This window comes from Sorex araneus, chromosome 1 (assembly GCF_027595985.1).
Source record: "Sorex araneus isolate mSorAra2 chromosome 1, mSorAra2.pri, whole genome shotgun sequence".
NCBI lineage: Eukaryota > Metazoa > Chordata > Mammalia > Eulipotyphla > Soricidae > Sorex > Sorex araneus.
The window spans coordinates 398,968,190-398,990,043 of NC_073302.1; the positions used below are offsets into that span (position 1 = coordinate 398,968,190).

At 34.4% G+C, this 21,854-nt stretch overlaps 1 protein-coding gene across 1 annotated transcript in view; it reads left to right on the plus strand.

The window, feature by feature from the left end:
• SEMA3C (semaphorin 3C) overlaps positions 1-21,854 on the plus strand; it is a 182,749-nt gene that overhangs the window by 83,069 nt on the left and 77,826 nt on the right. The window contains exons 3-4 of the mRNA XM_055134964.1: positions 15,800-15,960; positions 17,210-17,272. Coding sequence (XP_054990939.1) covers positions 15,800-15,960; positions 17,210-17,272 — 224 coding nt within the window. The remainder of the gene's footprint in view (positions 1-15,799; positions 15,961-17,209; positions 17,273-21,854) is intronic.

Here is a 21,854-nt window from a genome sequence, read left to right on the forward strand (position 1 = left end):
GTGTGACCCATGATCTGGGCTGGCAATGATAGTCCTGCGGGTAAGGTACTTGCTTTGCCTGCAGTCAGCCCAAGTTCAATCCCTACCATCCCATATGAGGATCCCACAAGCACTGCCAGAAGTGACTTCTGAATGCAGAGCCAGAAGTTATCCCTAAGCATTGCCAGGTATGGCCTCAAACCAAGCAAAAGCAAGAAAGCAAACAAACAAGATACCCGGTCTGTTCATTGTCAAGTAGGGTTCAAAAGATGACAGTAACACAACAGTACAAAATGGTAGTGTGCTGTGTTGAAAGGACTGGTTCTAGAATAAAATGGTTTGAATTTTTTCTCACTGGTCATTTTAATTGTTTTGTCTTGAGAATGGGGCCTACCTCTTCGAAGAATATAACTATTTCTTAGAAATAGACAATAACAAATACAGTCTGTCTGTCTCTCTGTCATCCCATTGCTCATCGATTTGTTTGAGTGTGCACCAGTAATGTCTTTCATTGAGAGACTTATTGTTACTGTTTTTGGTATATCCCGCTCGGTAGAGCCTGGCACGCTACCCATGCATATTGGATATGCCAACAAATACAGTATAAACAATAAGTATATCTAAATCTGCACTAACAATAAACCCATGAGAGAGATGACATTGTTGCTCCATTTTAAAAGAACCCCCGATAAGTAAATTTATTAGATAGCACAAGGAATAAGTGACAAGAACTCTAGTACTCTGGCCACTGTATTCAAACGATAAACCATTATTTTTAGAGTATAACATAAAATATATAGAGTATAACATAAAAATTATATAAGATAATAGTAATTATGAAAAAATGATTATTCAGTATAATCATAAGTAATATTAACATCAAAATGAGCTTTGCAGAATGAATGCACATCTTATTATAACTTACTGGAGTTTTTAAAGGAAAATTAATTTGAAACTCAATTATTTGGTTTAATTTTTGGATCATATTTGTTTATAAATTATGGATGCCCTATACCGAATGATGGGGGAAAGCTTTTCAGCATAGGTGTCATGGCTGTTCTAAACCTTCTGCTCCTCTCCCCTGTTTACATCTTACACATTTTTGAGATTCCTCTCAAATTCTTGTTAGAACGAGGTGAATTGGGCTAAAGTATAATTTATCTCTGATCTTCAGACAACCTGTGTAAAGAAAAACACATTTACATTCTTGAGGATCTTAGGCTGTTAGGTGGTTTCAAATGAAATCACTATTAAAAATTAGCACACAAATACATTTACTCCACAAATGATTTATCTAATTGCACATTGATATGAATCCTACCACAAATAGCATAACAGGTAAGAGAATTTTGAGCCTAATAATTATCTTAATGCTCAAGATAAATTTGAGATAATAAACAGTGTTAACATCTTAGAGCTAATATCTTAGGGTCATGACAAAGGACAATATGGCAGGGGTTTCTTCAGCAAATGAGCATAAGGATATCCTCAGTGTATAGCTGAGACCTAGGTTTGGGAAATAATTTAGATTTACAAAATCTAGGTTAATTTCTGTGACAAACCACTCCAGCATTACTAGGAGTTTGATGTATTCAATACATCAGAGAATATTCTTTGATAAAGAGTTCCTAGAAGGATGATTTTTGATTTTTTAAAAAAAAATTATAGATTTTAATTTATAGTTTTGTTAATAATTGAGTTTAAACAATATTTCTACTTCACTCCCACCACCACTATCTTGACCTCCTCCTCAATATTTAAAAAAAAAAATAATCATTATAGTTTGAGTCACTTACAATAGTGATAATGCTTTTGAATTTGATATAAAATTGTTACCACCTCACCCTCATTGAAGCACCCAGGACCTTCCACCAGTGACCTTCTATTACATCCAGTCCACCTCAACAATCCCCACAATCCACTTCCCACCTTACTTGACATTTTTGATTTTGTAATCCAGGGCCAAGGGTTTATCATTGTTTGACACCTTCTAGTCCTTTATCTTGTTACGCTGCAAACAACAGATGAGTGATATCAGCTGGTATTAATTGCCTCTCGCTTGCATTACCTAGCTAAGTCTCCAGTTCCATCCAAGTTGCAGCATACTGGGAATTCAACTTTTTCCTACAGCTTTATGATATTCTGTTGTGTAGAGTGCAGTTTCTCTATCCAGTAACCTGTCATTATAAGTTTAGGTTGTTTCATATCTTAGTTGTTGTACTAAGTACCGCAATAATTGTGTGTGTATGTGTGTGTGTTTCAAGTAAATGCCTGTTTTTAGGGTTGATGTCAAGAAGTAGAATATGAAAAACCTGTTCTTACTTTTTATTTTTTGACTTTTTGGGTCACACCCGGCAATGCCCAGGGTTTACTCCTAACTCTGCACTGAGGAACTACTCCTGATAGTGCTAGGGAACCATATGGAATGCCAGGGATTGATCCTGGGTCCACCTCGTGCAAGGCAAATGCCTGCTGACTATACTCTCACTCCTGCCTCTTGGTTCTTTTTTTTATATGAATCTTTATACTATTTCCCATAGAGGCTGAAATAGCCAATATTCCCACCGACAGCGGATGAGGAGCTTTTCTTCCTCACCACACACTTGCTAACACTGATTTTTTCATTCTTTTTGATATATTCCATTCTAAACTGCCAGGAAATAGTAATCTCATTACTTTGATTTCCATTTGCCTAATAATTGATGATGGATACTTTTTCATATGCATATTGGCTATCTGTATGTCTTAATGGAGATATCTATCTATCTCCTGTCTCCATCTTTTTCTATTGTTGTAGGAGGGGTTGTTAGTGTTTGTTTTTTGTTTACTGATGTTTGTGATGGTTCTAAATATTTTTGGTATTTGCTATTTATTTGGGCATTATATTTATCCCTAGTATAGGAGGAATTATATTTATCCCTAGTATTTTTACTTTTAAGAAGCAATTCTCATGTAATTTATTTATGTGTTCCATTTTGAGTCTCTCTGCAATACTTGAGGGAAAGAAGACTGAGTTCTCTCACTAATTATGTTTTCAACCTGCCTGAAGGGCTGCAGGGCATGAACTTTGGATCACACAGACTTGAATTAAATTTTGGGAAAATTACCCAAGTTTCAGTCGCATTTTTCTCCCATATTCAGTATAGCAGACAATAGAATCTAGTTAATAGGATTATTCTGGTGGTTATATGAATATAATTTATTTCAGAAAAGTAGATTGATAGATTATTTGTATATCCTCAGTGGACACTACCTATTATAAATGGAAATATGGAAATTGAAGGGTGGTAAACTGAAAAAGGATTATACATATTTGTATATATATGTATGTGTGAGTGTGTTTTAAATAATTTTTGTTGGAATCTTATAATTACTTTTGTTGGGATTTTGATGCATCCTGGCTATTTTTATTGTCACATATGCCCTTCAATACAAATAGACATTGCTTTAACAGACTTTATTTAGCAAGGATTAACTCAGGAGACAACTGCAAAGTGATGGCTTAAAGCAATGACAGTGCACAAGTACTCTATTTAAAATTGAAACTCTCATCTTGACATGGAGACTAATTGTTATGAACAACAGTTACTATGCTCAATGTGATTCACTCACACCTTTTTTTTTTCAGTTATTACTGTGGTCACAGAAAACAGGCATTGTTTCTTCCATTATTCAGGAAGGAATACCTAGGCACTAATAATTTAAGCAATTTTCTGTAGACAAAGTTAGACAGATGTAGTGCCAAAATTTGAACATTAATCTCTTTGTCTTCAAAAACCAAACATATTCCCCTGACAAATGAGTTATGTTAAAAAGGGTGCCATTTTAATTCTCTATGTATCTTAAATTAAAATTAATTGTCAGGCATGAATTTTTTGTACGAATTATTTGTACTAACAAATTAATTTTCCACTTGCATATTAAAAGACTTTCTTGATTACTTTATGTTCATTATTTATGAGTAATAAAGCTTACTAAAGTTCCAAAATTGGGAAAATACAATGCATATGGTTTTTTGAAGAAGAAAGGCCAAAGACAGCTATGTGCACAATCAGAAATCTATTTATCTACTCATGTTTTTTTTAAAGGCTTAGAAGTTTTTGACTTGTTTGAATTAAACTGCTATATCACTAGAACTGTTTAATGTGAAATCTCTCAACTAAAACTATGCCCATCACCTAAACCTGTCATTTTACCTAATAAAATGTTTTCAGCTCTTTGACATTCAGGGATAAAAATGAATGTAAATCAGTGGAATGAACTTTCCTCCATGTTAAAAAGGTGACTGTAGGCTGTTAATACTCAGCCTAACCTTTTGATTTCTAATAGCTTGCCACTCCCTTATGAAAGTGAACCTAATTAAACCCATCAAAAGATTTTTCTTTACCCTGGAAATTCAAGAGACAATCCTAGTTAATGTTTGCCTCAGAGAGGCGACAGCATTTTGTAAAATAAATTTCAGCTCCCATGTTCTGCTCTTCTTCTTGAAGTGCCTGTAGAAATGATAAATATTATGTTTCCAAAGGGAAAGCAGTAGTGCAACACTAATCTTTTTTGAAAGACTGAGTGATTTCACCTCCACTCCATCTCAAAACGCCATCATGTGAAATGTGGAAAGAAATGGTTTCCAAGTGTAGCGCGAAGAGATGCCTTGAATATACATTGAAAAGCTATTGTATAGATGATGAGTCTTGGGCTTTCAAAGCTATAGGAAACATGGTCTGATCCTTTGTGCACCTCTTGAAAAGAATCAAAGGGTGGTTCTATTACTATGTAGAGGCACACTCCCAAGGCCTGTTTAAATCTCCTCTCCAGCAGCTGAGCACTGCAGAGTCAGTGACCTTGTATTTTAGACAGTGTCGGGGGAGAGACATACAAGAAGAAAGGAGAAAGAAGCCTTCCGCTTTGAATGACTGATGAATGTGTTTCAAGTGAAATGAACATGTCTCCACTGTCCTCTGCAATTTCCCCAAACTTGTTTCTTTGTTTTAAAGCCAAATGTTGTAACTTGGTTAAACATTGAGTCACTGAATTAAATAATGTTTAGATAAAATAGCTGTGTCTCTAGGAAAACATCTCTATATTTATTTATTCATAAATTCTAAGGTTGATTTTTTTTTAATTTGTGATTTTTACGGTACACGGTTTATTATGTTTTTTTTTTCCTGTGCTCAGCTGAAACAGGTTTAAGAATTCACCCAGAGAAAGTAGAATTTTAGTTGGTGGAGGGAGTTGAGTTAAACAACAGATAGTCTCTTCTACTGAAAATTGTGGGTGGTCTTCCTTCAGTGTGAAAGAATCTGGAGACTGAAATTTTTTGGCAATATGTAGCTGTTTTCCAGTTAGTGATCATTGGTTTGTGTTTCCTAGTCTAGTTCAACATTTTGCTATGTGTAATGCAGGTAGACTCCTGTTTGAGACTATATTTAAGTGGGAAAGATCTGTAGGGAAAGTCTGTCTGATACTGGCTTGAGGACCAATTACAGTTCTTTAAGCTGACAGGATGTTGAATTGAGCCAACTGTACTATCAGACTCTGACTTCTAACTGGACACGTTATAAGGAAGAATATTAACAACTCACATTTTTCTAAGTCTTCATCTTTTTGTAACTCTATTTGGATATTATAGTTTATAAAAATTTGTATTATATTTTAATCCAGTAAAATCATATCACAAAATCTTACTTTTGTGAAAGCTTTGTTCAAAGAATTAACTTTCTTGCAAAATTTCAAGTTACCATATTATGCACTCTTTCAAATTATTTATTGACATGTCCTGTAAACTTTGAAAAAATCTTGTGTTTTGTTTGATTCACAAATAATTTTCATCTTTGCATGTTCTTATCATGCATGGTAGTCAAGACAATTTCATTTATCCATGTTATTTGATTTTCTTTGCATCTCTCTAGAATAACTCACCAAAATCCACTTCTAACTGACTCCCTAAACTTCTTTTTACTCATCACTGAATCTTCTACCTCAGGGTTTCTGCACAATCTCTTTCCATTCTCCAGGAAATTATTTTCCCTTTATTAGCTCAAATGTAACTTTCAATTTACAGCTTAAAAGCCACTTACCCACAAAACACTTTTTAATCCTTGATGTATAAGGAGCTGCCTTTTCTTAAACACTGAACTGTTTCCTTTGCATCCTAAGTTGCATTTACTACTATGGTTATTACCTTAACAGAGCTGCTCAGTTGACATTTATTGAAGAAATGAGATGGAAAACTTTCTCTGTTTAAGATTTCACAATTGTTTCCAGAATACATGATCATCCTTGGTTAATGCTCCCTTAATTTCCTGAATCATCACTATTCATTTAAAGGACCAAGATTTTTCAATTTTTCCCTAGTCCCTGATTCAAAGATGATCTGTTGAATGACAGAATAAATATACCTCCATAATGAAAAATTTTAATTTGTTGTAGCTCTTGTTGTAGAAGAACTATATGTTTTGTGATAGAGAGAACTGTGGTATGAAGAGTCAGAGAAATTTATGGGGAGGAAGATGGGATAAGCGACCTCACTGAGCAATAGAAGCTCCTAATACCCTTGCTATATATAATCAAGCATATAAAGAAAGAATGCTGGCTCAAAGTTCTCACGGGAAGTCTATATTGTAGCCAAAGAAAGTTTATGGAAAGCATGAAAAATCCAATAAATAGTATCAATTTTGTGACAGACAAGTGTTAAGTGCTACTGTATAAACCTTCCCATGTGATGGTTCAGTTCATTCACTCTGGGGTTACAGTGGAAAGAAGGGTCTAATTACTTTCTCTGCTTTGAGATCTCGCTGACATAGTTGGGCAGTACTTTACCCATGCAATCATACTCATGTGGTCTGTGATATTGTTTCTCTATCTTAAATTTTCTGTTTTGCTTTTAGTATTAAGTACTTGATCCAATTGCTTTTAACATTAAGATATTCTTTTACTTCCTAGTCATATTTTCTGTGAATTAGTTCCAACAACTGTTTTTACATTGAATATCAGTATTTGTTTGTTTCGGGAAGGACTTGGGGGCCATAACTGGTGGTGCTCAGGACTTACTCCTGACTTTGCACTCATGGATCATTTCTGGCTTGCTAGGGGATAGGCCATGTGCAACACAAGTGCCCTACCTGCCAGATTATCAGGTTTTAAAAAATGTAACAGTGAGAAAAAAGGGTTCTCCTGTGCTAAATCTAAGCATAAACTATTGAATGGCAACATTGTAACATGATATTAAATTCAGCAGAAGTACTTTAATTTATACCAATTTTCAATTATTATCATAACTCTCTCTTCTTTTTTGCTTTTGTCTTTCTGTTGTCTGCTTTTGTTTTGCTAGTCACCATGGATGGAGCCATTATTTTTTAACATGATGTTCCATCACTGCTTGTCTAGTGTCGAGAGCTCTAAAAGGAGGTGTCAGATGAAGTATTTCCTCCTCCACAAGTTTATCTTTACTGTTTACATTTCAAGTAGGCACTCTGAAACTGAGGCCTTTTTGACAGTAGGAGGGTCATCTTTGATATGGAGGTGTTTGCTCATCCTTGCTGTCTTCTCCAATTTAGGGATAGGACTAGATTTGGTTCTTCCTTCCAAGTTACTTCTTCAAGTTCTGAGGTGTTTAAGACATCTGAGATCATTTTTATTTGTATGCACTCTATTTTCTGACATAAAACACAGCTACCACTTCCCATACTCTGAGCAAAATTTTATCACCTAAAGTCTTTGGAGACTGTTTTCATGTGAGCAGAGAGGAAGTGAACTTCGAATTTGTAATTCTCCCGTTGATTGAACCACACAATCCAAATGGAATGTGTTTTGGCAGGGAGAACTTTTTTTTTTTTTTGGTTAGTTTAGTTTTTCCAGAAAGATAGGGTTGTATTACTGTGGTTATAGTTCTAAGATAAGTTAAGTTTTGGCTTTTAAACAGACCTTTTCCTATAAGATTTACAGTGATAGGAAGGATTATATTAGCTTTTCAGAAATTCAGCAACATTAGGTTATGCTTGAAAAACAGTGGGAAAGAAATTATTTTCATGGAGTTTTTATTACTGCAGGGAACATTAGAGATCATTCTGGTTAATAAATAATCTCATTCTTCCTTTTATTTTGTAGTTGTAGAACTTACTGTCCAGGGTGGGGGAAGGAAGGCAAGAAGGACAAACAATAAAGCTGAAACTTCAGTTCCAGTAGGTTAATTCCCAAACTGGGCCTTCCCTTTCCCATATGCCTCATAATTTTAATAGGAATAGCCTCATGCCACAAAACCCTTTGAAATGTGTCAGCATTTTTCTCAGTTTTATTGTTTCATACTCAGAAATTTTAATTCACCAAGATGAAAAGATCATAAAACTGAATGCAGCAAAAATAAATAAATAAATAAATAAATAAATAAAGTACTGTGTTAAAGAGAGCTTTGTCACGTATTTATGGGTAGTTCCCGCTGCAACACTAAAGAGAAGAGAGAGGGGGTCTTAGCAAGTCCATACAGTGTAAATTCCCTCAGGTCCCTAATCCATGGCATTTTAGACCGTTTCAAATGATCTTTCGGGCAGCATTTTAAAGATGAGAAAACCACAAAGGGAAAGGAGCAAACATCAGCAGACTTGAGACCTGACCTCATCTAGAGGATCAAGGAAGCCTTTATGAAGGAGCCCAATTTAAATCACACTGAAGCTGCTGCTTGAGTTATGAGTAGGAGTTCGAAAAGGGCAGGAAGAATCCTGTCAGCAGGAGGCAGAACATGTCCAAAGGCCCTGAGGCTGAAGGGAGGTACGCAAGTTTGAAGACGTGAAAGAATCGGAAGGGTGAGGAGAAAACAAAGAAATTAGACAAGTCTTGATGTTAAAGATTTTCAGGTAAAATAGTTAAGCCAAACCATGGCATTCTCAGAGACCATGATGAAATTTTGGAGCTTTATGCTTTGAGTCTATGAAAGTCACTGAGGATCATTAAAAAGAGGAAACTTAAAAGTACAGTGGCCATATAATTTAACTTCTAAACATGAATCTAGAGAGACAACATGTGAGTGATAAATCAGTATTCACAACTTCCTTGTGTTGACCAAAAGAAAGAATAAAACGTTTTCCCTTTGTTTCTTCTTTCATGCTTAAGGCATTTTCCAGATACTTAGCTTACCACACCCATATATAAAGTAAAAAAAAAAAAAATCATGAAAAGCTGATTTTTTTTTCACCTACATAAGGCCAGGTCTGTCTTTTGCTTTTATGTATCCTTTCTGAGTCATGCTACCCTGTCTTAGTAACAACTTGCTAAGAATTTGATCATTTTCAAGGTGTTTTACAATCCCCCCCAAAAAATTTTTGCTCCCAAACTATCAAAGAAAATCGAGTAGCTTTTGCATTTTTTATGTTGCACTCACACTTCATAGAATCCTATATAAGTAAGAACATGACAGTAACTAACCTAATAAGCATTGCATTACCTGTCTGATTGGAAAAACAAGAGAATATCCAAATTACTTCACAGATTAAGGAAACTACTTTGGTTTGAATCCTTGTTCTTGTTTCTTTTGCTCATTCCTGTGCGACCGGTTGGCTTGTGAAAATCCACTGAATTGTTTATGTGTGAAATAGGAATGTCATTAAGGTCTAAGACAAACCTTGAAAGCTAATTGAATAATAAACATTAACAAAGCATCTAGAACACTATTTCTTAAGGGTATACCCAAAATAGTACCTATTTGAGTACTGGTTTTGAGCACATGCATTTTCAGCATACCTTCAGGTATCTGTTGTGACAAAAATTAAAACTCATATAATCCACCCCCTTCCCCCAGCATCACCAGGAATAATTCTTGAGCACAGAGCCAGGAATAACTTCTGAGCATCGCTGTATAAGGCCCCCAAACAAAGCAAACAAATGAACAACATTAGAGTTTATAGTCACAGAAGGTCCCGCTGCTTTTGTCTTATAAACTTGCTCATTTCCTAAAAGGACAGGTGAAGTTCCAACCCAGTTTCAAAATGATAGATCTTAGGGAAAAGATAGCTCATTCAAACTAATTCTACTTAAAATTCTTGAGAGGTAAGATACCCAAAGAGAGGAAATTACCCTGTCAGGAGCAATATCTCTGAAGGAAAAGATATCCAAAAGATTTACTTTGAAGTTGTACAGTGCATTCTGCCTGAGGGAAAACTGCGGTTCAAATAGAGGAGAATACCTTGGTAGACTAGACAAATAGATGATTAGAATGTAAGAATTGGAGTTGTCAGAAATAAATTAAAAATAAATAGTTGAAGTTGCCCTACAGGCATGGTGTCCTCAATTGTGAATCATCTAATTGAAGTAAAACTCTAGCCTACTATGATAAGGACTCAATAAATATGCATAAAATAAATAAATTAATAACATCTGAATAATAAAGTAAATATGGTTAATGATTAATGATTGCTTCTGTGATTTGATTTTCAGTTAATAAAAATAGTTTGTATTTCAATACAAATAATTATTTTAGCTTTAATTAATTCTCATTTAATCTAAAGTTCCTGGGAATTGATTTTCAACCAACATATAGTTGAATTTTTGCAATCTATAAGATAAAAAACAATGCAATATTCTGAGCAAATGAATTTACCTGCACTCAGAATAATATGCTATTCAAAGTGCTTACACAGATGTATTATTTATAAAAGAGTAGCATAGACTCTCTATTCTCATCCACCAAGCTCACATTTCTGAACACATGGATAACTTCTTAATGATGTAGTCTATTTAGAAATGTTGAGATCACCGATTGGCTTAACAGAAGAAAGGTTAGTTCTTAATGTTGTATGTATTATGTAGAGTTAACAGACAATGTGTTACTGTATACTTTAATTGTGTGTAAAGGCTATTGCAATATATTGGTTATATTCAGGTAGACCCATAAGCTTATTGCCAGGGGTTATGCTTTGGGGGAACCTGTCTGCTAGCCTTGGTTTAAATTCAAGATTCTCAATAGTTTCCATTACAAAAAGAGGTTTATGTGAGTACATGCATTTCAGATAAACATATTATGCTGCAAATTTTCCCTCAGGAACACTGGGTGGGAGTTATTACATTATTTTTCCATCATAGAAATTTATATTAATGTGGATTTCAGGATAGAAGCATGCACTATTTTGTTTTCAATGCTGCTTCTCAGATTTTCTCAGGGAGAAGGAGACCTACACTGCTCTTTGAGTGGCCACTGCGTTTTCTAGCACCACATACTGTTAGACAAGGTTCTTTTTAAATTAGTCAAGCATGTCTTAAGAAATAACACAATTTTAACTGTGAAGAAGAAAAAACACCACTTCTAAGATTTAAAGAAATATAGGACAGGGATACTCTGACTGTTTAGGTGAGAGACGAATAATTATGATTTTTTTATCATGTGTTAGACAAATCTTTATATTAGTTATTGTTTCAAATTGAGTCCAGATTTTAGAATCATTTCTTGACTTAAGTTGTGTTTCAATAAGATCAAAATGATTCATTCCTCAGTCATTCTTTACATATATAGAAATTTTCACTGTTTTGAGCTCATCTCTTAAAATATTTTTAGCATTTTTCTTTTTGCTAGTTTGGCTTTTCTTCTTTCCAAGCCACAAAGTTCATTTATGTCTGTATCACTGTATCACTGTCATCCCGTTGTTCATCGATTTGCTTGAGTGGGCACCAGTGACGTCTTCATTTTATCCCTGTCCTGTGCTAGTGTAGCCCAGTGCTATCTGCTCACTCCAGGAACATGAGGAGCACGTTGTTTTTACTGTTTTGGGCATATTAAGTACATAATGAGTAGCTTTCCAGGTTCTGCCATGTGGGAAAAAATAATAATAATACAAATTTAAAAAATAAATAGATTGCGGTAGCGCACTCCAGGAAAATTTGCACTGCTCTGTTCCAGGAGCTTTTTTTAACAGTCTCTGTATCTTAACCACTGATGAGATTACATGGTGGGTTGGGGGGGGAGTCTGTGGGTGTGGCTGCCAAGCTGCTGGAAAACTGGGGATCTGGGTGGAGGAGGCGCATTCACGATCCAAGCAGGCTTGGAGATCTCAGCCTCGGGTCCCGCACACCTGGGTTCCTCTGTTGGTTGCTTCATGGGTGAGGCTCAACCCAGCGTGTGGAGAGTGGCCTTGGGCATGGCTGTAGCTGGGTTCCAGAGGTTTTCTACTGTTGGGTCTCTGCTTGAGGCGGGGAGGGAAACTCAAACTGCCCCCCTCCAAGGGGGTCCTGGTGAAGACAGCCTGGCACGGGGGTAGGAGATTCTGCTGCCAGTCGATTATGTCTACTAACAGAAATTCTAAACAGCATTTTGACAAAATAGCAACATTTACTTCTCAGCTTTTAAAGAGAAACTTCTAAAGTAAATCTTCCTTTTTTAACAGCTGCCAGCTGACATTGAACATGAAGGTGGTTTCACAGCTCTGAAAGATAGATAAAATTTGGGCAGGGGAGGTCTTAAGTTAATGAAGTTATTTCTCTTCTGATATTTGAATTAATGCAAAAAAAAGCTTCTTTTCTAATGGAGGCATTGAGTGGAGATTCACCATTATTTGTTATTTGCAAGTTAAATTTGATTGAGTTAATTTTGCCAGGTAAGACTACACTGTTGGTTTTATTCCCACGTAGACTAGAAAGAGGTGAAAGGGGAAAAGAAGGGATTTTTAGAAAATAAAAAAAATATCCAAACTAAACAAATAAGAGTATAATGGTATTAGGGGTTATGAATATTTGAAATACATTATGACACTGCATCCATTTCTATTATTTTCATTCAATTGAGGTTGAAATCCTCAATTCAAGGTGCTTGAAAGAGTACGAAGTGTTTGTTTGTTTGTTTGTTTTTATCCCATATATCTAAAGTAGTCCAGTTTTAGAGCTGTTCCAGGATCAGATACTCAATTCAATGATTTCTAAAGAACTTCCTTTTTGGTATTTTTGTCATTCTCAGCTAATAATCCTGTCAGTTACACCTGTTGTGAATACCATATGCACACATTTCACCAGAGGCAGTTATAGAAATCACCTCTTTTATTTTGTGCCAAATTTTAAGACCTTACAAAAAAACACAAAGAACATCTTTGAGTACCCACTGCACATTTTCTTTTATTCCTCACTTGCTATAACTGTCACATGCCCTCATTTATATCACATGACAATGGGGCTAGAGAGATGCTACGGGAATTAAGGTACTTGAATTGCATGTGACTAACTTTATCCCTGGTACCACTTATGACTCCTAAGCATCGTCTAGGGATACTTCTGAGTACAGAGCCAGATAGCCCTTGAGCAGCTCCAGGCTATCAAATCCACGTCCATCAATGTAGCAGACCACTCTGTATATTCCATTGGAAAGTTGTTTATCCCAAAGATAGTGGTTGAGTGTCTGCTTTGCAGCCCATGATGTACTGTGTATTAATATATATTATATGCTGTGTATATAAATATACATCCTTTCATTTTCTCCTGGGGATGAACAGAAAGTTTTATATAATACCCATAATTTTAAGCCACATGAATTCAGCCTGTGTCCTTACCAGATTTAAAATGGCATTTCTTGGAATCCGTTTTCTTTCACTAGTCTAGGTGGCTTGTATTTTTTCCCCTAAATGGCATCTTTCACTCTTTTCTCATTTTTAGCGGGGGTAGGTGGTGGAGAGGGGGACATGGGAATCAGGTTGGCCATGTGCAAGGCAAGCAGACAACCTGCTGGATTGTCTCTCAAACCCTTGCTCATCAGGTAAACTGTTCCAGTTCTGGACCAGTGACAGCACAGCTGACAGTTGTGTCCTCTGTCTCTGTTCCAGAGCTCATGCACTTAAGCAGACTGCTCTTACCAGCTTGATGCACAAAGCTTATTTCTGAGGTCCCCTAGATCTCACCTTATTGTATTTTGCTTTTGTCTTATGACTTAGATCTCAAGGTTCTCTTGAAATAATTTTTTTTCTAAATTCTCGAGTTTCTCATCTACATAATTTCTGTATTTTTCTGCCATTATGTATCAGATACTATGTTTTACGGTCATGTGTTAATAATTTTAGAATTTTAGTTCCTTAAACTAAAAAGAGCATAAAGTATGAAAAATAATATTTACCTAATTTCTATGTCTTTCTTGTAATTAATGATACAATCTTGATAACATTAATTAAAATAACTAGTAAAGCATATTTGTTTGCACTATTTTTAAATATTTACAAATATTCAGTTAATTTACATGGGAATGCTCTGAAGAATTACTATTACTAGTCCTATTATTATTGAGAATATATGGACTAAATAGCTTATTAATAATTGCAGGAAGTTTAGCATCACAGCTTGGCTTCAAAATCATTGTGTAACTTTTATGAAATTTTAATTTATTTGATGGACACAAAATTATTTCAAAGGTATTTTGGAAGACTTTATGGATTGGTGAGCAAAACCAAATAAACCTACAAACAGGCTGGGTTTGTGACTTCCCTATTATCATACAAGTATTCTTAGTATATGGCAGCCTGTAATAATTCTTAGTTTTGCTTGAATCCAAACTATAGTGCTATTAGATTTTCTAGAAATACGATTATGATGCTGTGATCAGAAATATTACAAATAGTTCATCATTAATATGTGAATGACAGCACATGCCACCCAGGACTCACACTTGGCTGTGGTATATTTAAGTCAAATGATCATGCTGGAGTCAAGGTGTTTAAGCTAATTCCTGGGAGGAAGGTTCCTTTGTAGAGTTGTCATTCTGCTAAGACCATAATTTAACAAAATAGAATTTATGAACCATTAAAAACAGAAGTTTTGGGGCCTGAGTGATAGTACTATAGATTGGGTACTTGCCTTGCTAGAGACTAACCTGGGTTTGATCTCTGATCCCTAGCACCACATGTGGTTCCCTGAGCCTGCCAGAAGTGATCCCTGATTGCTGAGCCAGGTGTCAGCCCTGAGCACTGCTGGCTGTTCTGCCTAATAAGCCCCACAAAAAAAAAAAAAAATATATATATATATATATATATATATATATATATATATATATATATATATTCAGAACAGCTAAAGATTCCTGATTTTCCTTTCCTGAACAACCATACTACTATATAAACGTTATATTCTGAACAAAAAATAATGAAATTTCTTTCCAAGTATTTCATAGGAAATAAAAATACATCCGACTAATAAGAATTACACTGCAGATGTTTTATATATATCAGAATATATATATATATATATATATATATATATAACCCCAAACTGATAGAACCCAGGAATAAAATATTACGGTTATGTTTTAATTTTGTTTGTTGGGTCAATCCAGATGTGCTCAGGGCTTACTCCTGCTCCTGTGCTCAGGGAATCACTCCTGGGAGGGCTGAGGAGACTATAGGGGGTTCCTGAGATTAAACCTGGATCAGCCATGTGCAAGGCAAGTGTCCTACTCACTCTACTATCTCTTCAGCAATCAACAACAATTAAATATTAAGAAATAGTAGGGAGACAGTCATACTGTCATTGATTTTTGGCATTTATTAAGTCTACTCATTTGTTATACATATAATTTGGTTGATCTATTGGAACAAGTTTTAAACTGAATTGGATTATTTCAAAATGTAATTTTTTAGTCCAGAAACATTATCACAAACTTTAGCATTTCTTTTATCAAGCTATGCTTTAATTCATTGTGAGTGCAGTGAATTGAAACAGTCACTAACACGTCATTTTAAAAATAATTTAATATTGTAGAAGCAAATGTATCTTGAATTTGGGGGTAATTGTTCATGTAAGACTTTTTGTTAAAATAATAGAATAACATAACTGAGATACTCTTTTTTCCTTGCATTGTTTATTATTTCAGAGCTTCGAGAAACCAAGACCTCTGAATACTTCAGCCTATCCCACCATCCTTTAGACTACAGGATATTATTAATGGATGAAGATCAGGACCGGATATATGTGGGCAGTAAAGATCACATTCTTTCCTTGAATATTAACAATATAAGTCAAGAACCTCTGAGTGTAAGTTTTATGAGGCAGTGTTGACCTTCTTGGTGGCTTTGTCTTACAAAATTTGAAACATAATACAATATTATGTATTTTATTAGAACAATATTGAGTACTGACCACATGTCATTAAATAGTTGGATTGAAATCTAATCAATTTCATTCTCATGTCAGTTTTATATTTTTAACAACCAAAATCTGAATTTTAAAAGACAATATTTCCTCTGTATACACATATAAAGATGGAAAAAAGAGCGCTGGAGTGAAAGTACAGCATGTGCTTTCTTTGTATGCAGACAGCCTGGATTTTTTCCTTACATCATATATGGTCCCCCACACCCTGGCAGAATTGATCTCTGCTCAGAGAGCCAATAGTAAGCCCTGATGACAGCTGGATGAGGCCCCCAAATAAAAATAATAATAATAAAATAAACAGAAAAAAGAAGTTCATGCAAGATACCATAAAAAAATTATCAAATTAAGCATTTTTTACCTTGTTTTCTAAATTTATTCCTACAAACTCTTGAAAAGATTAAATGTACTGTTTATTATTAGATGTACTGTTGCTTGAACAAATGTATGCTGACTTTTCATTTTACAACCAGGAAACTAGTAGAGCTTCATTGGAGTAAATAAATAAAGTGAGAGTAATCATAATATTTATGATAGCAGGGAAATTTCTGAAATAAATTTTTACCAATGGGAAGAAGGCTGACAATTAGGAAAAAAAGTACCCTCGTTAGACTTGATTCAACACTATAATAATTTAAAATGCTATCACAATACTTTACAATGGAAAACTTAGATATTTCCAAATTTTATAGCTGTTGAAGAATGTCTGGACTCATTTAAAATAAATCTACTAGTCTGCTGTGTTAACCAAAATTAATGTTAAATTGAAAGCAATATATGTGAATTCATTGTTATATAAGTATGCCTTTAAGTCTACAAGTCAAAGAAGGAAAATTAACAATATATTTTATACATTAGTAAATACTCTATTTTAACATTACCTCAATAGTAAGTGAACACATTATTGAAAGACCTGTCAATGGAAAAGTTAATGGAAGAAATAAAGCACAATTGTTCGAATGAAGTATTAAAATCTTTATTGACCTGAGTTCATAAAGTAAAAAAAAAAGAATTTGAAATATCAATATAAATATACCTTAAATATACTTATTAGCTTTAAGTAAGTAAATAATGTTGAACTTTCATTTATACAAGTGATATTATTCAACTTTTTTTTTCCCTTTCTGAGCAGGTTTTCTGGCCAGCATCTACAATCAAAGTTGAAGAGTGCAAAATGGCTGGCAAAGACCCCACAGTGAGTCCTACAAAACTCTAAAACTTAAATATTTGATCTTTGAATCCATGCACCTTGAGTGCAGCCAGACGTGAAACAAAGGGGGTTGGTGTTTTAAATCTTCTCCCGAACACATGGTAAAAATGTAAATGAGAGGAGATTGGAACTCTCAAACACTGTGACTTAGGAATTCCTGACTGGGTAAAAATGTCCTGCCTTGTTTTCGTTATTGTACCTTGCCTGACACATTTCATGATGGATTTCAGTAATAATCCCTGTTCCAAGTGGATCCAACCTGCAGAATTCTCAGCAGGCTGCTGAAATAATGATAATGCAAGTGTCTGGAGCAGCTCCCAGATACCATGTGGGCTTTTCCACTGATTCTCTGCAAAGGGTAGTGGTTAGTCAGTACATTCCTGAGGCATAAATCACCAGTGCTGAGTGGTATCTGTGTTAATTAAAGATGACCACAGAGACAAAATACCAAGGCAGTTGTAAATGCTAATGCATGTTCAATGTGCAGCTCTTGTACAAATTGTATTCCTTTAAATATATATGTATACTTGTCTATATGTATACATATTTGCCTATATAGACTTTCCTACATATAAAATTATACATGTATATTTAAATAATCATATGTATATTATATGTTATATATTATATATTTTACATGATATATATAGGCAAGTCTACATATAAATAAATCTGCACTTATTTAACAATAGATAAATCTGCACTTATTTTATAAAGCAATTTATAGAAACTGACACAGGTTCTTGAACATTATAAAATAAATGCAGAGAGTGTTTTAATTAACAAGAGCCACTAAATGTTATTAATTAAGCATAACTGTTTGTTCACTTTCTTGTCTCAAACCATAAAAAATAGTATTGGAACCAAGGATCTAAATTACCCATTTTTACAAAAATAATATGATAAGGAAATCTGTTTATTCAGACTTTAAATGATTCAGTCAATAATCATTAATTGATAACCTACTAAGTTTCTGACATAGTATAGTATTAATTGTTAGAGGCATATTTTGTGCCAAAGTAGACACTTCTCCGGCTCCTCAATTTTATGATCTTATTAGAAAAGTCATTACTGGTGCCCGCTCGAGCAAATTGATGAGCAACAGGATGACAGTGATACAGTGATACAGTGATTAGAAAAGTCAGCATTAATCAAGTACACATAAAAATATATGTAAACAGAGGTATGAGACTCAAATTTGTTGATTGGTTAGTAAAACCAGTAAATGTACACACATATACACACAGCCAGGTCTGAGGTCATAAAAAACAATAACCTTCATTTAGTGTCAACAATGTTGCCTAATTACTGTTTTAAGTGTAGAGCTAAGGAATGCTGATTGTAGTAATGAAGGCTATATTTTTAAATACATTGAGAGTTTCAGAGATTCATCAAATAGATTCAAAAAAGGAAAAGATTTATGAGAGATGGAAGTGTGAGCATTTATTTTTCATTACATTTCTTAGTTCAGGTATAATGTTCTGAGAAGGTTTAAACTCAAGGCAGGGCTAAGGAAGACTCCAGTGCAAATGTTTAGCTGTCACTGGCATGTGCTCTTGCAGAGAGAAATCTTTGGGATGATTCAGTTCCAGATCTTATTTGGGCGAGGGGGGTGTTGAAGAGGAGAGGGATTTGGGGAACCACACCTGGCGGTGCTCAGAATATACTCCTGGAACTGCAATCAGCAATTATTCCTGGTGGTGCTTGGGGAACTGTATGGAATGCCAGGGATCAAATGCAGGTTGACTGCGTGGAAGGTAAAGGCCCTACCTGCTGTGCTATCACTTGGCCACCTGGATTTTATATTTTTAACTTCATAGTCCACCATGTACAAGGAATATACGAAGGGAAAGTACAAGCTGGCAAGAGTATTATTTGCTGACAGATATTCTGGATCCAAGTTATTTTTTATTTTTTGTACTTTGTGTTTTTGTTTGGGAGTCACACCGACAGTGCTCAGGACTTTCTCCTGTCTCTGCACTCTGGGGTCACTCCTTGTGTGCTTTATAAGTTCAGGGGATCAAACCCAGGTCAGCTGAGTGCAAGCCTTAACCCTATACTATCTTTCCACCTCCTATACTCCAGTTTAAAGGGGGGAAATCTAAAAAAATATGGAAGTAATTCTAATAAAGAATAAATTACAACTGATTTATAAGGAATTGGTTGTTTTCTAGAATTTCAGTTGTTCCAGACACTTGAAGTATGTTGTGGAGTAGCCTTTTCTTATTCTCTGAAGCTGTTTCCATAATCATGTATTGCCTGGTCACCTCTTGTCCTTTGCCATAATTACATCCTATGGTTTTGATTATTAGACTTAAATTGTTCTTTGTTCAGAAAGGTTTTTTTTCTCCATTCATCTTAATACCATTGCCAGAATATGTAGTATTTGGATACCTTTGTACATTCTTTCCTAAGATCAGTGTTTCATATTCTGAAGATCTCAACACATTCATTTTCTTTCTCCCTTTGGCAACGTAGAAATATTCTGTTGCTTTCTTCTAATTTAAAGTCAGATGAAACCTTTACTGCATGCTTAAATTTGCCTAGTTTCTTTTTCATGCTGTAATATCATTCATTGTGAGCTTTAAATTTTGTTATCCAGCCCATAAATATATATAAAAACTGATGAAGGTGTCTGTTCTAGTAGCACAGCCAATATTGTTGGATACTGAGAAATAATAGACTACTCAAATTCATGCATCTTTCCTTTACTTAAGAGAAAAATAAGTCTTTCAATTTCTACAAAACATGCGTTTCTTTTTACTTCTTAAATATCCAAGCTTTTAAGACAGTCTTAAATTTGTTTGCATAAATATCTATATTCAGTTATAAAATGGGAATTCAACATCATAATTCTCACATGTCATTTGTGAAGAACAGGAGGTAAATAAGTTATAGCCCCGATTTTTGAGAGATGTATGATATATATAGATGACATGACATATGTTAATGTTTACAATAATTCTTAAACAATAACAGCATTTAATATAATAATCCATGACTATTCCAAATATTTTATTTTAGTTTTCAGATCAAAGTCACTAGTGATTATCCACATTTTTAAGATAATGAAAGAGAATCACTAAAGAGTTTGGAAATCACCAAAACCGCACTAGACAAGTGGAAAACACTGTCTGACTCAGGCATTATGACTATCTCTACCCTTTGTAGATAAACCATATCACTCTCCAGGAAGAATATGGTAAACACTAAGGATACATACGATAGAGAACTGATATATGTGGCTGTAATATTTAAGGAAGATTGGATAGATTAGCTGGCAATCATATTTGGTCTTTTGTATCCTTTTCCTTTTTAAAAAAAAATTCAATTATTCCGTATCATTTTCTTCCTTCAGCTTTTGAAAACACATGTTACACCTCCTTCTTGTTTGAACATTGTCTCATCCTCTTAGCCTAAGAAGCATCTACTCATCCCATCGGGGGATGGTGCAGTTTCCTTGGAAAGCTTCCTCTCCCTGCCAGACTAAGCGGGCTGCCTTCCCTAGTGTGTCATCCAGACAGACTCGGGTACTTACTTCACTGCATATTTAGCTTAAAGTCATTCCTCACGAATGGGATGTGCTGTATAGTAAAAGCCATTATTTCCAACATCTAGTTCTAGGCACTTTCTAGGCACTTTCATAAAGTTTAGAAAGATCTGGGAAAAAATGAGGTAGAAGCAAGGAAGCATGGGAATTTGCTCCAAGTAATTGTTCAAGTTTGACAGTTGGATGTCTTGGCTGATGAGTTTATTAATGCCTTTTGATTAGTCATTTTTGTATTTTAAAGGAAAATTTTGCTCAAATTTCTTGCTTTGATATTTATTAGTCATATAGTAGCAAAACGTAAAGTGACAACTCATAATGTTGTGTGGATTTCTATTGTTGAAAAAAAAAAACCTTTTTTATTTTTATTTTTATTTTATTTTTATTTATGGAAAATTTAAGTTTATCAAAGAGACATAGATGTTGCTAGATAATTACTTAATGTGATTAAAAATATGATTTAGGTAACATACTATAATGAGTTGTTTATAAAGAAAATAATTGCTTGGAGTAACTATAGATAATTATCTGCTTCAACTAAGATCGTATATCTTACTTCTCATTTCTTTAGTTCCTCATATTCTTACATGAGGAATATGTAAGAATATCCAACATCCCTTACATATTCACATACTTATATGCTTGATTTATATAAATTTCATATAAATTTATATATGTATAAACAATTTATATAAATTAAAAATTTATATAAATTGTTTATATAAACCAGCATTGGCTGGTTTTATTCTTATCTAAATAAATTGAACTTCACCTAGCACTTACTTTCAAACATGTCCAGTTAGATAGGACATAGGGGAAATGCTGTAAGAGTTCACCAAAAATGTCAGTGGGATGACGTTTATTGACATCATGCATTACAGGCACATATTGCTAAACCCTGATACTATAGGTTATCAGAGTCCCAATATTTGTTATGAGACTACACTATGCTACTAGAAAATATTTTCCTTAGAAACAGATATATCAGAATACTTGATTTATTCTCTGCCATAAATAAAT